General features: G+C 45.8%; 1 protein-coding gene across 2 annotated transcripts in view; it reads right to left on the reverse strand.

The window, feature by feature from the left end:
- RNF115 (ring finger protein 115) overlaps positions 1-16,016 on the reverse strand; it is a 36,936-nt gene that overhangs the window by 18,118 nt on the left and 2,802 nt on the right. The window contains exons 2-3 of one of the 2 annotated variants that reach the window (XM_083716635.1): positions 14,606-14,723; positions 1,414-1,472 (exon numbers count right to left, since the gene is read on the reverse strand). In XM_083716635.1, the coding sequence (XP_083572761.1) occupies positions 1,414-1,472; positions 14,606-14,698 (152 nt within the window). In that variant the 5' untranslated portion in view covers positions 14,699-14,723. The remainder of the gene's footprint in view (positions 1-1,413; positions 1,473-14,605; positions 14,724-16,016) is intronic. The other variant, XM_083716634.1, reaches the window with a different exon arrangement.

Consider the following 16,016-nt stretch of genomic DNA (forward strand, 5'->3'; position numbering starts at 1 on the left):
CCATCTAGCCCAGTAGTGTCTACAGTGACTGGAAGCAGCTCTCCAGGGGTCTCTAGCACTGCCACGAGCGGGTTCTGGGACCTTCTGCATGCAAACTTAAGAAGGCGGGAACTTACACCAGGACAGATTATTTAGCCCAGAGTATTCTGACTGACATGGGACGCGGGTGGCGCTGTGGGTTAAACCACAGAGCCTAGGACTTGCCGATCAGAAGGTTGGCAGTTCGAATCCCCATGCTCCCCGAAGCTCCCATTGCTCTGTCCCTGCTCCTGCCAACCTACCAGTTCGAAAGCACGTCAAAGTGCAAGTAGATAAATTACCTTCTCTGGCAGGAAGGTAAACAGCGTTTCCGTACGCTGCTCTGGTTGGCCAGAAGTGGCTTAGTCATGCTGGCCACATGACCCGGAAGCTGTACACCGGCTCCCTCGGCCAATAAAGCGTGATGAGCGCCACAACCCCAGAGTCGGCCACGACTGGACCTAATGGTCAGGGGTCTATTTACCTTTACCTTTATTTTGACTGACACAACTGAGAGGTTCCCCCACCACCACCAAAAAAAAAAAATCTGAAAGAGACTTCACCCCCACCTCTAACATTTTCTTCTGTGTGAGTCAAAGCAATGGAGGTCCTTAGCCTATCTGCAAACCACAAAGTTCTCCACTTATACAGCCCAGATGCTCTCTCCTGTTAGCCTGCATTTCAGCCAGGGCTGTGTCTGTGCCACAACTCTATGGAAATGAGGAAAGCCCACAGGAAGCGAATGCTCCTGACCAAACAGAGCCATCGGATGTCAGCCACCTGGGAAGTTACAGGTGCGATGTCTCTATCAAAGTGGTCCTCAAACTTTTTTGGCCACTGCCCCCTTGGTTCCATAAACAATTCCCCAGTGCCCCCTACCCTTAAAAAGACATTATTAAAAATAGCAGTTTGCACGACCCACTAAGGAAGGTAACAACACAATAACATTTAAACCAGTAACAGCTGCATATTTATTCAAAATCCAATTAAAACTGTTTAGTTCAATTAATTTAACAAAATTGGCGAATTTGATCCGGCGATGCCACCTTCAAAGTCTGATAGTCATTTACACCTCTAGTGCCCTCTTGCCGTCTCTTTAACTCTTAGCACACACCCCCCCAAGATAATCCCACTGCCCCCCAGCAGGAACTACCACCCACTTTGGGAACCACAGACCTATTGTATAAAATGGTGCAGAATTCAGCCAATATGCTTTGAGGGTTTTTTTTTAAAAAAAACACAGCCAAGCAGTATATTATTTTTATGAAATAAACAAATAAACAAAATAAACATCAAAAAAGTAGCATATCCATCAGTAGAAGAAACATTTAACAGGGAGGGGATAGATATGAGAAATCTAGCAACATTAGGGGACTCTCTGAGGGTGAAAGATACCTGGAATCATCTGTCACTTCTTCAATAAAGCCAGACTCACATCTGGGACAAGTGTACTCCTGCAGAGGAAGAGAAAAGGGAAGGTGGTTTTAGGCTGAGAATGGTGGAGCCTACACAGTCAACAACACAAGAACAAGGCCACAGACTTTTTTAGGTTCATGGGCACATTTGAGAGTGCACTGCCCGCTCTTGTCACCCATTGCAAATGAAACACACAAACACACCCGAGGAAAAGTGCATGTACACATAGAAGCTGCTTTTCCAAGAGATCTTGATTTAGTTGCACTCCCTCTGAAGGAACAGGTACACAGCTTGGGGGAACTTCTGGATCCCTGTCACTTGAGGCTCAGGTGGTCTTGGTGGCACAGAGAGCCTTCAATCAGCTCTGGCTGCTGACCCAGCCGTGCCCCTATCTGGACAAGTATGGCCTAACTTCTGTTGTCTTTGCTCTGGTAGCCACTCAGTTAGATTCCTGCATCTCGTCATACATGGGGCTGCCTCTGAAGATGGTCTGGAAACTTCAGCTGGTGCACAATTCAGTGGCCAGGTTGCTAACTGAGGCAAGACAGTTTGAGTATATGCCAACCCTGGCCCTACTGCACTAGCTGCTAATTAGTTTCCAGGCCCAATTCAAAGTGCTGGTTTTGATCTATAAAGTCTTAAAACAGCTGAGGACTGTAATACCTCAAGGACTCCTCTCCCCACATGACCTGACCCAGACCCCGGAATCATCAGGTGAGGCCCTTCTTCATGTGCCTCCTCCACGAGAGATCTGGTAGGTGGCAACACGAGAGGGCCTTTTCTGTGGTGGCTCCGTTTGTGGAATGCTCTCCCCAGGGAGGCTCGCCTGGCTTCTTCGTTACATATCTTTTGGTCCCAGGCAAAAACTTTCCTCTTCTCCCAGGTTTTTAAATTAAATAACCTATGGTCTTTTAAACCGTGCTTTTATTTGTTATTGTGGTATGCATATTTGTGTTTTTATATTGTGAACTGCCCTGTGATCTTCGGATGACGGGCAGTATGGAAATTTGATGAATAATAAAATAATAAATAACTGATAATAAAGTATAAATAATCAGAGCCTTCGAAAACACGCAGAGTTGGAAGAGGAAGTGGGAAAGAATGTCACTCTTGCCACTTCCTTCTTCAGATCTCAATATTTTTCAAGGGAGAAAAAGGTAAACACCAAAGGGTGCCCTTCCACCTTATGAGCACCACTCTGCTGACCTCTGGTGTGGGCGCTCATCATTCTAGAGGCTCTAAATCAAACCCAGTCCCCTGAAGGGGGTCACCTTGAGTTGCCAGTCCTCTCATTCATCCACAGAAATGAAAACAGGAATCCTATCAAATTTAAGCAGCTCATCTGTCTGCCCCATCACTCTCCACCTTATCTCTTCACACAAAGGCTTTCTGATAAGGGCCTGCAACTGCTGCTGATGGATGCCAGCAGGAGCTCAAGGTGGCATATGTGGTTCTCCTCCTCATTTCATCCCCACCACAACCTGGTGATGTAAGCTAGGTGGGGGGGGGAGAGTGACTGGTCCAAGTCATCCACTGAGTTTCATGGCCAAGTGGGTACTCCAACCACTGCATCATGGTGGCTCTTCCCCTGTAGGAAAGGCTGGCAGGGCGGTGTTTGCTTGGTTGCTTGGAGCACCATGACTTCGAGCACCCAAAGTGGTATCCCGTCAGCATGCCCTGCAGGGGAGTTTGCTGTTTTGCAGCTGAAACACCTCCAGGCACCTCAGCAACAAAGTGGCCCAGCAGGGAGATGGGTATGGAGGCAGTGGCTTGTGGGGAGGTAGACCCCGTACAACTGCTGAAACAGTTACTGCCCAGCTCTACAGTCCACTTGCCATATTTGCCGGGGCAAGTGAAAATGTGAAATGCTGGATAACAATCTGGAATGATTTCGCTACCTGGTCAGGGGAAGGTCAGGCATGTTCTGAACAAAGGCTAAATCCTGTTGGTGTGTCCTGCGCACAGAATGTTTGAAAGGATCTTCGTATGCTCATTCCTATCCAGTATTGCCCTTTTTTAAATTGCATGTCGTCAAGTTGCGTGTTTTGCCTTTGTTTCATGCTTTACGCTACCCTGAAATCTGACACAATGAAGGGTGGCATAAAAATGTTGTAAATAAATAAAGGAAGGACGTGGGCTGTGACAGCTGGGAGCCCAGAAGCCAGAGAGATGGAGAGACTTTCCGTGCCTTGCATAGAGCTCTGTCTCTCCCCCCCCCCCCCCCGCTTGATTGCTCAAACTAGGAATAAATTATGCAAATCGCTTTTTTAAAAGATGACAAGACTGATGCAGGCAAACTAATTATGCCAATCATTTATACAGGTTGCAGAATCCACTAGGATTGGCTGGCACTACTAGGATTGGCAATCATAATGATCAAGCACAGAGAACACAGTCCTGAAATGGTAGATATTATTATTAATAATACAATTCATTATCCACCCTTCACCCCTATGTCCCAGGGCAGGTTACAACAATTAAAACACAATATTAAAATCATTCCAAAGCAACTTAACATGACCAAAATAAGGTGGGTCCTAAAAATATACACCTCAAGTGTCAAAAGCTAGGCTAAAGAGTTGCATCTTCAGCATTCGCCAGAAGCTATGCAATGCAGGTGCCAGACACACCTCCATGGAGAGGGAATTCCACAACCTAGGGGTCACCACAGAGAAGACAATCTCCTGTGCCTGCCCCCGTGAGCTTCTGTGGGTGGTGGAACAACCAAGAGGCCCCTTCTGTTGATTTTTGCACCCAATAGGGTCTGTAGGGTAGGGGGCAATCTTTCAGGTATTTGGGGCATGAGTCTAATTTAAGGCTTTAAACAGCAATGTGAACTGGGCCCAGAAACGAACTTGCAAGCTGCGCAGCTGTTTCAAAACAGAGGTTATATAGGGCTGTGAAGTTTGTAAGAGAATGACAGCTATACCGCTCTGCATCACACACTTGGTTTTGTTGCATAGGGGAATCAGTCCCAGAGAAGATCCCCGATAAAATGAAAACCGGCTTAGGGCTGTGTTTGTTTCTCGAGTGCCTGTTCCATCACAAATCACATGGCCCAATTCATCACTTCTGGCTTCCAACTCACAAGGGTTCCTCAGAACCGCCATCAAGAGATGTTCTCACTGCCCGGCCTCATCATTCAGCAAAGAAGACTCAACGCGCCATGCCCAAGGCTGCAAAAAGGATGGTCTTGTGGGCAAACGCAGCTCCAAGCAGTCACAGAAACACAATTGTTTAGAGATGCACCAGTAGGAGGGCAGCTCAGCTAAGGCATCAAAATGAGCTATATGAGAGCCATGCATTTTTTGGCTGTAAAGCTATTCTAGGCTTTGGGGCAGAGGGAGAGGATATGTACAAAGCCCAGGGTTCCTCTTCACACCTCCTCCTGCCATCTTTGGAATCCTGAAACCCTTTCCCTATAGTCCACTCCAGGAGATGCTGTTGGGCTACAACAGCTAAAGCCCCTCTCTTGCTGAGCCAGGTGAGCAACCACTTCATCATAGTGTGGCTGCAATATGCCAGGAAGATCAGCAAGAAGAGAGCCACCCTAGCCCCAGTTGCAAACTTTTACAGAGAGATTGTGTCCACGTGGGGCAGCAGTATGAGCAAAGGGCTACCATACAACTTTGAGCGGCTGTGTGTGGAAGGGGCCTTGAAACACAAGAGCTGCAAACTCTGCTTAGCAGCCTCAGGTAAGCGACGGCCTCCAAGACACAACTGCAAAAATGTACAATACCCATGCCAAGTGTTATTGCTGAGCTACTGTGAGTCCTGCATTGCAAAAGGTTGGATGAGATATTCCGCAATGCTATGATTCTACTGAACCTCCTCCTGCCACCTACTGCTGCCCCTGCACTGTTTTCAAACCAACTCAGTCGCTGCCCTTTCTCGACGAAAACAGTTCAGTAGTTCATGTGTTATGCTGGACACAGCTACAAACCACCTCTACACGTTTATTTAGCAAATTTATGTACCGCTTCATATATCAACAGAAATCTTAGTGATTTACAAATCCCAGCAACAAATGAATCAACGTAGGAAATACATTACAAATTTCACATTCAAAAACAAACAATACTCTTACTCATAATAATCCTGGAGTGTGCACTTGTTTATTTGCACAGATCAACTATCTGTGCACACAGACTGTGTACGCTCATTTAATGTAATGTGATAACACGCCTAATGTGAACACACCCAACACACCCAAACCACCAGGAGTGCCTGGCTCACCACCCAATGAGTTCTAGGCTACAAGCTGTTATTTTAGGATGTCATTTCATGGCACCATATTTTAAATGCATTGGATCATTTTAACAATTCTACTGGGCATTCTTATATAAATATAGTGGGGCAGTCGGGTGGTGCTGTGGTCTAAACCACTGAGTCTCTTGGGGTTGCCAATCAGAAGGTCGGTGGTTCGAATCCCCGCAACAGGGTGAGCGCCTGTTGCTCCGTCCCAGCTCCTGCCTAGCAGTTCAAAAGTACGCCAGTGAAGGAGATAAATAGGTACTGCTGCAGCAAGAAGGAAAACGGTGTTTCCTTGAACTCTGGTTTCCGTCACAGTGTTCCGTTGCGCCAGAAGCGGTTTAGTCATGCTGACCATATGACCCAGAAAGCTGTCTGTGGACAAACGCCGGCTCCCTCGGCCTGAAAGCGAGATGAGCGCCACAACCCCATAGTCACCTTTGACTGGACTTAACTGTCCAGGGGTCCTTTACCGTACCTTTATATATAGTAAATGAATGGAGCAAACTGCACCACCCGAGACTCTTGTTGTACAGCAGGGATGGGAAGCCAGTGGTCCCTCAGATGTTACTGGATTTCAGCTCCCACCATCCTTGACTAGTGAACTCCAGCTCCCATCAGCTCAAGTCAGCAAGGATGATGGACCAGACTGATGGGAACTGGAACCAAGCAACATCTGGAGGGTGCCCAGCACCCAAACCCTGCTGTATAATATTGAAAATCTCAGTTTGTGTAAAAAGCTTTTTAAAGTTCTGGCTCTCTTGAGTGTGGATGCACCACTGAAAAGAATGTCAAGAGTTCTGATGAAATTCTGGGATAGAAATCTACCAGGGTGTCTGAAGGGATTGTTTTGCGCCTGCTAGTGCCTCTATTTTTAAGTTTCAATAGTAATTGTGAAGGTGGTTTTCAAGGCAATATATACATGATGAGGAAGACTTTAATGTTGCGCTCTTCTGATCAATTCATCAGTGCAAGCATTTCAGTTTGCCAGCTAAAACGACCCCCACCCCCACCCTGTGCTCTGGATTCTCCCACCGAACCCGAGCCAAGACAATATGGTGTAGCGGTTAGGGTGTCAGACTATGAGGTCAGGGTTCAAATCCCCACTTGGAAATGAAGCTCACTAGGTGACCTAGGGTCAATCACTGCCTCTCAGCCTAACCTACCTCACAGGGTTGTTGTGGGGATTAAATGAGGAGGGGGGAATAATGTACGCCACACCTTGAGCTCCTTGGAGGAAAAGGTGGGATATAAGCGCAATATATAAATAAATACTTGCCGGGGTGGGGGAGGCCCATTGCAGGGAGATGAGGAAAAGTCCCGTTACACAGCAGAAGTCTTTGCATGGCTTCTGCTGACAGAACTCATCAGGTGACATGTGCCCCATGTCTTGTAAACAGCTGAGAGGTTTTATTCTTACAGTCAAGCAATATTTTGCTAAATAATAAAAATTGCATTTAAAAAAGAAGAAAAATCAATCAGAACTCAAAGAAAGGACCAACTGAGGCAACAGCAGAACGTCCAATCACGTCCACCAAATGCCCTGGTAAAGTTTCTACCTGCTGCCTAAAAGCCATCAAAGTGGGCTATTGAGTTAAACAAAGTGCCACCACTGAAAAAGGCCATGCCTCTGGTGTCCACCCACCTAACCACTGGAGATAGAGCACTCAGAGGCAACCTTGGGTAAAGACATCAACCATACATGCATATTCAACTTTGGGTATTTCCTGTCATTAGCAGGCTCTGGTCCAGGTTCAGTCCACCACTTTCCTGAAGCTAAGCTGGTCTGGGTGCGGACAGTACCTGGATGGGTGACAGTGTGGGAACCACACCTACACCACTGTGGTTTGCACAGCAGGAGGAAGTGAGATCTGAAGATGTACGGCAATAATCAATCATAATGAGCCAGCAGGACAAAGAGCCACATTCCACACTGTTGGCTGGTACTCAAGCAAGGGGAAAGGCTCAGAGCTATTATTTACAACACAGCCAAATTATGATTCATCAGGAAGATTTGAAATCTAGACGCAGGGAGCCAGGCTGTGTCAACCCCACGATTACAACCTTGCCTAACGGGTATTGCAACATCAGTGACAGCTGGAGATCAGACATTCTCCAACTACGCTGTAGAGGGCAGTCCCTGCAAAAGTGGAAACCACTTCAGGATATCCTGTGACCCAATCTATATTGATCCACAACAGCAAACATTTTTTCCAAGCCTCAGATCTGACCAGATTTTCTAGGAAGCTGCAAAGGGGGTGGGATACCTGAAAGGACCAAGGAAAAGGGGGAGGGCCTGGTCCTTGATATGACTTCCATCTGTATTCCCCACTTCCTGGCCAGTGTGCAATTTTAGAGGAACACTGGTTCTCCATATGAACTCACCCAAATTCTGTGATCATCATCTGAGGCCCTTTTTCATGTTCCCCTTCAGGAGAGGTCCAGAGGATGACAACATGAGTCTTGTGGAATGCTTTCCCCAGAGAGGTTTGGCTGGCGCCTGCATTATACACCTTTAGGGGCCAGGCGAAAATGTTCCTCTTCAACCAAGACTTTAGCTGATTAACATTCTATGTCCATTTATAAGTGGTTGGTTTTTTGTGGGGGGGGGGATTGGGTTTTTTTGTTTTATTATGTATTTTCTCTTCTCTACTGCTTTGCCAAACCTTTATTAGGCATTACAAAGATAGACCATCACAAAACATCCATATATAAAATTTTAATTAATTTTGTGTTCTCATTTTGTAATTTTATGTTCTGAACCACCCTGTGATCTTCAGATGATGGGCTGTATACAAATTTAATATGTAATAATAATAATAAGGAAGAGGAGGTGGTATGCTGCTTTCGATACTGCAAGCAATGGATGGCCATTGTTAATTTGGTCCCTGCTGGGCCTACACATGTATCCATCACACCCAGTAGTCAGTGTGTGTGTGTGTGTGTGTGTGTGTGTGTGTGTGTGTTTCATGCACATCGCAGAGCAGCCATGATGGGTCAAAGTAGACGATACTAGGCTATCTCTGGGTCTTTCCTGCAGAGGTTGCTTGGACCCTTGTGCAGATATCTTCAGCTTTAGGTGGAGACCTTGGCTTTACGATAAGATTAACAGGAAAAGCAAGCCCAACGTCCAAACAAAAGCGGAAGCATAACAGGTTCTAGTAAACCAAAAGCTCTGGAAGCATGTCAAAGTTCTCTGTGTGAGGAACCGCTGATACAGCAGGGTCCCAGTTGCTCATTCCCACCCCACCTCCCAGATTGAGGTATTTCATAGTCTATGTTTTATGTGGGTTTGCCTACATGAACAGTAAAATTAATGGAAAACTCAGTGCAAAGGTCCATCTTCCTCGTCCTATTGCTGACTGATATAAAAGGTGGTTTTTTTTTGTTCTTCTTGGTGTAGGAGTTAGTGTCAGACAAGGACGTGGTAGACGAGGATTCAATTCCCCTGACAGCCATGAAGCTCACCAGGGGTCAGTCAGTGGTTCCCAGTCTAACCTATTCACAGGGTTGTTGTAGGGATTAAATAAGATGGGGGGGAACAATGGACACCACCTTGAGCAATAAAGAAATAAAATACAAATCTGCCTCAGTTCACATGCTTTACTCAATCTGAGGACTGCTACAGGGCCTAGCCTACATCCTTAAGACTGACAACCAAGAATTTTTTAGTTAACCAGTAGGCTAGGGAACTTAGATTTGTTTCACAACTACAGTGGTACCTCGGGTTACATACGCTTCAGGTTACAGACTCCGCTAACCCAGAAATAGTGCTTCAGGTTAAGAAGTTTGCTTCAGGATGAGAACAGAAATCGTGCTCCAGCGGCGCGGCAGCAGCAGGAGGCTCCATTAGCTAAAGTGGTGCTTCAGGTTAAGAACAGTTTCAGGTTAAGTACGGACCTCCGGAACAAATTAAGTACTTAACCCGAGGTACTACTGTAGTTGGGCTGGAGGGAGTTGGAAGTTCTGTTATTCACACTGATTGCTTGCTTTGTCAATGCCACTTATGAGTTCATATGCAAGTTATATCCAATTGCTCCAAGTTACTTTAGATTTAAACATGTACAAGTTGCTCTTTTCAAATATTTTATTTTGTATTAACACCTCTAAATTCACGTTTCTATATGGAAACTCCATTTTATATCATTTAATAATACTATAAAATTATCTATATACAGCAAGTGAATCATTTCGGTTACAATCAGAAGTCTGGTGTTTGTTTCTTTTTTGCAATACAATGAATGTTGGTGGATCGGCCAGAATTTGGCATGGCGTGCACTAATGGCAACTGGATCACCAGATTAACAGCCATATGACTAGTAGCCACTGATAGCCAGAGCGTTCATGAATCTGTGTAATCTCCATTTAAAGCCTCTCAAGTTGGTGGTATTCACAACATCTTTCAGAAGTGGTTCCCACAGTTGAAATGTTGTACAGTGTGAAGGACATTTCCTCTTGTTAGTCCAGGATCTCCCACTGTTTAGGTTCTCTGGATAACCCTACTCATTACTGGGTTGAAATATTGCAATAAAAGCCTATCCAATTTCTCCACACCAGTCATGTCCACCTCCAACCCATTACTTGCCTTTTCTAAATGAAATGTCACAAACATCATAAGTTTTCGCCATAAGAGTTGCTCTAGCCCTTGCTCCTTTGGCTTGCTCTTTTTCCAGCTTTACAGTACCTACAAAATCCCTTTCTTGTAACCTTGCCAGTTGCTTCTCCTTGCCTTAACTTGCCTAATGGGGTTGTTGTGAAGATGAAATTTGGGGAAAATGAGAAATGTTAAAGATTGGGATGGAGGGGAAGAGAGAGAAAAATCCAATGGAGGCACTTTTACAAGATGTGTAAAATGGAAAATAAAGAATGATAAAATGTGTGTATGGGATACGGAAAAGATCAGTGATATGGGGTTGGGGGGGAATTGAATGGGGGGAAATGTGGAAAAATTTCTCATGCAAATGAGGATATTTACTGATCCTGTGAGCTAGGGATCATGGGAGTTGTAGGCCAAAAACATCTGGGGACCCAAGGTTGAGAACCACTGCCCTAGAGAAACCTGACCAACCTGGTGCCTTCCAAATGCTTTGGACTACAACTCCCAGCTGCTCCAGCCAGAATGGGCAATAATCAGGGGATGCTGGGAATTGGAGTCAAGCAGCACTAGGAGGGCAAGAGGTTGCCCATCCCTTGCCAGAGGTTAAGCAAAGGTGCCTAATAACTGTATTTATGGAGCTATTTGTGCTTCTTTGCAAAGAATACTATCTTATAATTACTCAACCAGGCGCAACACCCACTCTGCCTCCATAATTGCATGAGACCAAACCCCAAGTGCACTGCAAACTTCAATCAGTCCTATAACTGGTGAATAAAATGCTATACTGAAGCACATCTTTGTGACCCTGCAGCTGCAGCTAGCTGTTTAAACTTGCCATTGCCTATTACTGATGTATCAGAACCCATAATGTCATAACATGATCAGCAGGGTCCAGTCACACAATGAAGCCCCCATACCACTTTATTTCACCCACCATGCCTTTCAGCTGTATTGGCACCACCACAAGTGGCTATTGCATTGCAGGCTCAACAACACAGTGGTGATGCTGCTCAATGAGTTGTATTCACACCCCTTGACACAGAACTGTTCACATTGTACAATGCCAGGACCGCCATCAGCAATAACATGAATAATCTATTGGGGGGAGGGGGATCACCGATTCTGTTACCAAAACCCAGTCAGCTTCTAAGAGACATCTGATGCCTGTTTTAAAGGTATCTGGTGACTCTCCACAATCGGCAGAAGAGAACACCATCACCACCTGCGGCCCATCCCATAATATTCTAGGGCTCTAAAGCAATTATTTCTAAAGCTGCGTAACCTTCTCAAAGTGAATGCTCTGCTGAAGAACCCCTCCAACTTGATGCCCTCCAGATGTTTGGGGCTGTGGGTCCCATCAATCCAAGCCAGCAGGGCCAATGGTCAGGGATGACTGGAGTGATAGCTGAAAATATCTAGAGGTCACTGAAGTTGGCAATATGCTGCAAGTTACCCGTTAACAACAGACAGCTGTGCTATGTAGTGGAAGAATGGCCCCACTGGGAAAGCCAACATCTAGGGAAGCTCACCTGCCATTATGCATCTACTCATAAAGAACACTCTCCATACCCCAAACAGTGTGAAAGTCACTAGTTTGCTAGTGAGGATGCAGAGAAAGTCAAGGTGCTTAGGCATTTGGGCTCTGTCTTCCAAAACCAGATTCTTTACCCTGAGAATTCAGATGTATCTCAATTACTTGACCACTTTCTTATGTACTTGTGGTTGTGAGCCATTAAATTATACCACAGCACTGCTTTTGCATTTGCGCAAAAGATTAATCCCTTTGGGATTTGCTTTCAATGGAAATTTATATTTCTAGTTCCTAGCTTCCTCTTGCAGGCAAAAGTGAAAGCAACAATGTTAGATTTTCACAAGTTAAACATTATCCCATTTGTGGCCACCTCTTTAGTATCTTCACCGTTTCCATTTCTTCCTACCTGTATGGTTGCAAATCGACACTGTGAAACAACAACAAAGAAATGTGACAGTATGCTCTTGAAGGCAGAGACCTTTTTTGTACCTGGAAACATGGAACTGTGGAGTTGGAAGAGACGCCAAGGGTCATCTAGTCTAACTGATGTAATGCAGCTAAAGAACTCCTGACAGATGGCCACCCAATCTCTGCCTAAAAACCTCCAATGGCTACTAGCCACAATGATTATACTCTGACTCCACAGTCAGAGGCAGTAATGCTTCTGAATACCAGATTCTGGAAATCACAGTAGGGAGAAGTGTTTGGGTCTGGACTTGGTTGGCTGTGGTGAGAACAGAATGCTGGACTAGATAGGCCCCCTCTGGCCTGATCCAGCAGGGCTCTTTTTATGCAGTCCACAACATCTGGGGGGTATCCTGTTAACTACCCCTGCTTTTTTGCACCAAAACAGGCCCCTGCCCCAAGGGGCTTACAATCCTGAGAGAGAGAAACAGGAAATACAAACCTTTTCCTAAGTAAGCTAGCTAGCACCAATCTGTTTATCTTTTCCTCACTGGGAAGATGCTCCCGCTTACCATCATTTTACTTTCCCTCCAGCCAATTGACTTAGTTGCCAGTATCAGAGTTCTCCCCGCACCCCCAGTGTGCTGTTTTGAATGAGACATCTAAAAATGCCCCCCTCCCAAAAAAACCCCACCCTTTCTTTGCATGCAGCACACACCTGCAGCAGACAGCCTGATTCAAAACAGCAGCTAGTGAATGCAGCTATTCAGCCTCCTGGTGCATGAGCTCCATAATCACACCAGCCCACATTCAGCCATCCCCCAACAAGGAAAGCAACAGAACAAGTGGATCTAACAACATGACTTAGTGAAAAGCAGAACCTCACAGCAGTTTTGTGAAGAGGGAGGGCCCGGGAAGGACTGAAGCAGCTGCAGCAGCTGTGCTTTCTCTCTTAAAAAAAGAAATTACTGCTTGTGCAGATTACTCTTTCAAGGGAAGGGAATGAGGAATGAACTGATGCCCAATTATTTGGTGCTGGGCAGAGTTCCCTCCCCCACCAAAAACCCAACTCTCTCTACATACCACTCTCCTCTGCCCCATGAAAAGCATAATCAATTACTGCTAGATGTTCTCCTACATGCATCTCTGATTGATTTCCAAGGGCTCTGTGCAGGAGACCTTGTTAGTTCATGGTGCCCTGGGTCTACTCTGTCTCTGCCTGTGTGAGATTGTCTGCAAAGATGGCCTACTTCAAATATCGCCTCTGTTGTTGATCCACTAGGTGGCCACGGGCCTCGCTCTCATTTAGTCCAGAAAATTATTCTCGTGTTCAACCCCCCACATTCAGCACACCTTGGGAAGTAGGTCTTTCATGTCCCCATTTCACAGAGACAGGAACTGAGGTCAAGAGGGAATTTGTCCAAATATACTGAGCAAATTGCCTTTGAGGCTCTGAAGACTACTGTCAAGAGGAGAGCTCTGAATGCAAGGTAGTTCTTCCTTCTTCATGCCAGTCTGAGAGCCACTTCTAAACGCTCTGTTTTCAGGTTTCAACTCCAGCTTCAGGTTTACTGTTCACAATTTTCCATTTAAAGAGCGAAAGAAGGGCTTGAGCTTGGGAGGAAGAAGCCCAAGTGGGCACTGTAAAAAATAAAATAATCTGAAGCTTTCTTGGTAATTTCTCATCCAAGCCTTGGATGCAAAACACGACTCACAGGGGGTGGTGCAGTATTATGGGAAGCTCCAAAGAACTATAAGAAGTGCAGACCTTTGTTGGTAATAACTAAAGTAAACTGCATGGCTAGTTTTAGCTCAGCCCTTAAGCATAGGCAGACACATCCTCTCACAAAAAAAGGAAAAAAGCTCACTCACATTATGTGACCTGTATACAAGTTTGCATATATTTATAGGCAAGTAGTAACTTTTGAGATGTTCAGGTTATGGCTTCCATTGGCACAATTTAAAGCTTGTGTTGCAGAGATTAGCCCAGCTTAGATTCTTGCACTATTAAAAAAAAGGCATTAATGACACCAGGAAATCCTGAACTGCAGCTATGGAAAGCACAAGGCACGAGGGGGTTTGGGACAGCATTTTTTCACTGAAACAAAAGGGCAGCTGAAACACAGCCCAGCGAAACTGCCGAAGTCAGCAGCAGAAAAGGGAGACAAGCATAAATCGGGGAGGTGGGAGGGAGAGGGAGAGCGCTCCTAGGCAAGCAAGGCAGTCAAGACGCAAGGGTCTAGAAAGCAAAAGCTCTGCCATCTCTGAAAGCACCATCAGAAACACAGTCAGAAAGCCTCTCTCAGAGCCAATTCCTTGCTTACAGATTAAGAACCCGCTGGCGCCGATATCTGCAACAAGAGCAAGAGGACCGAGGTGCCACGTACACTTGGTTTTGAAAAGAAGTCCTTGAGCCTCTTCGTCCTTGATGGTGCAGAGGGCCGGAAAAAAGCAGATGCATGATCCCAGCAGTCTAACATGATTTCAGAAAACAAACAATTCCTCCTGGAAATAGAGAGGGACTGTCTTTATGAGAATTCCCCAGAGACATGGGCACCATTTCTCAGGTTTCAAAAGACCAGTGAGAGCAAAGGCAGAAGGGCAGGTGTTGCTGCCGGGATTGCTGAACTGGCATCTTCCTACCCATAACACAGGCCTGAAAAAGCATTCCAGATCCAGGCCACAAACAACCACCGTTTTGGAGCCCAAATCATGTTACTGGTTGCCTGACCCTCCAAAGGTGTACCCACTTTCTGAGAGGTAGGGTGTGGAAATTTTCTGGAAGGACAGGTGGCCTGGGATTTGTCAAGCCTGGCTAGCACCTTCTTTAAAATATTAGAAATGGACCTATGTGCAAATTTACAAAGTTCCCTACTAACGAGACAGGCAGGCATTGCGAGGGGTGGAAGGAGAGATTCTACATTCCAAGAGTTTATCAGCCAATGGTGGTAGGTGCTGTCAACAAACTTTCAGGAGCCAATCATGCTTGGGATGTGGTGGGTGGGTAGCAGCTTCCAGAAGCAAATATGTAGGCAACAAAGTTTTTGGGATTTTTCCAACTCTGGGCACCGTTTCCATTCTGCAGATGGCACAATTGGGGGTTGAACGACAAGGCACCACACATTTACATCCCCTGCAGTGGAAGTTGTAGGGATTCTGCCAGACAGGCCTGTCAGTGCAAGGGAGGAGATTATTAAGAATGGTTGCCAAGAAGTGCAACTCCCCCGGTTTAAAATCCTTCCAGAAAGGAGGGTCATATTCATCTGCGTCAAACACCCACATAAAAATCTTGCATTCTGCCCATTTGCATTGCAGAGGCTTGGGGGAGAACCTATTGACAGCCATTATTTTTAGAACATGTATGCACAACTCATGATCCATGAAGGCAAACACAGTCCACTGACAGCATACTTTAGGGTACCAGACATGATCGTGTTTTTACAGTCAAAGGCAGCTGGCAGAAACCCAAGGCTTATTGAGTCCAGCAGCCAAGGAAGCATCCAAAACAGACGGGTCTCTGTAACATGGTCCCACAGCATGCATCAGTGATGCAGTACATTTCACAGAGTCTCTGGTGCTAAAATGCCTTCCTTCCTCTATACAGGCCTGGTAGATAATCAGAGAAGGCCTTATGAGAATGCCATGACCTGCAAAGTGTTATCTGGAGGCAGTAGAGAAGCAGGTTTTCTCCATGGTGCCGACTACCCTCTGGAATACCCTTCAGAAGACACTTAATTGTTTGGGGGGCTTTCCTTGCCCAGGAGCACTGTACCCTTCTACCCCGTTCTCTGTGATACC

This window comes from Podarcis gaigeae (assembly GCF_964106915.1).
Source record: "Podarcis gaigeae genome assembly, chromosome: 16".
Taxonomy (NCBI): Eukaryota; Metazoa; Chordata; class Lepidosauria; order Squamata; family Lacertidae; genus Podarcis; species Podarcis gaigeae.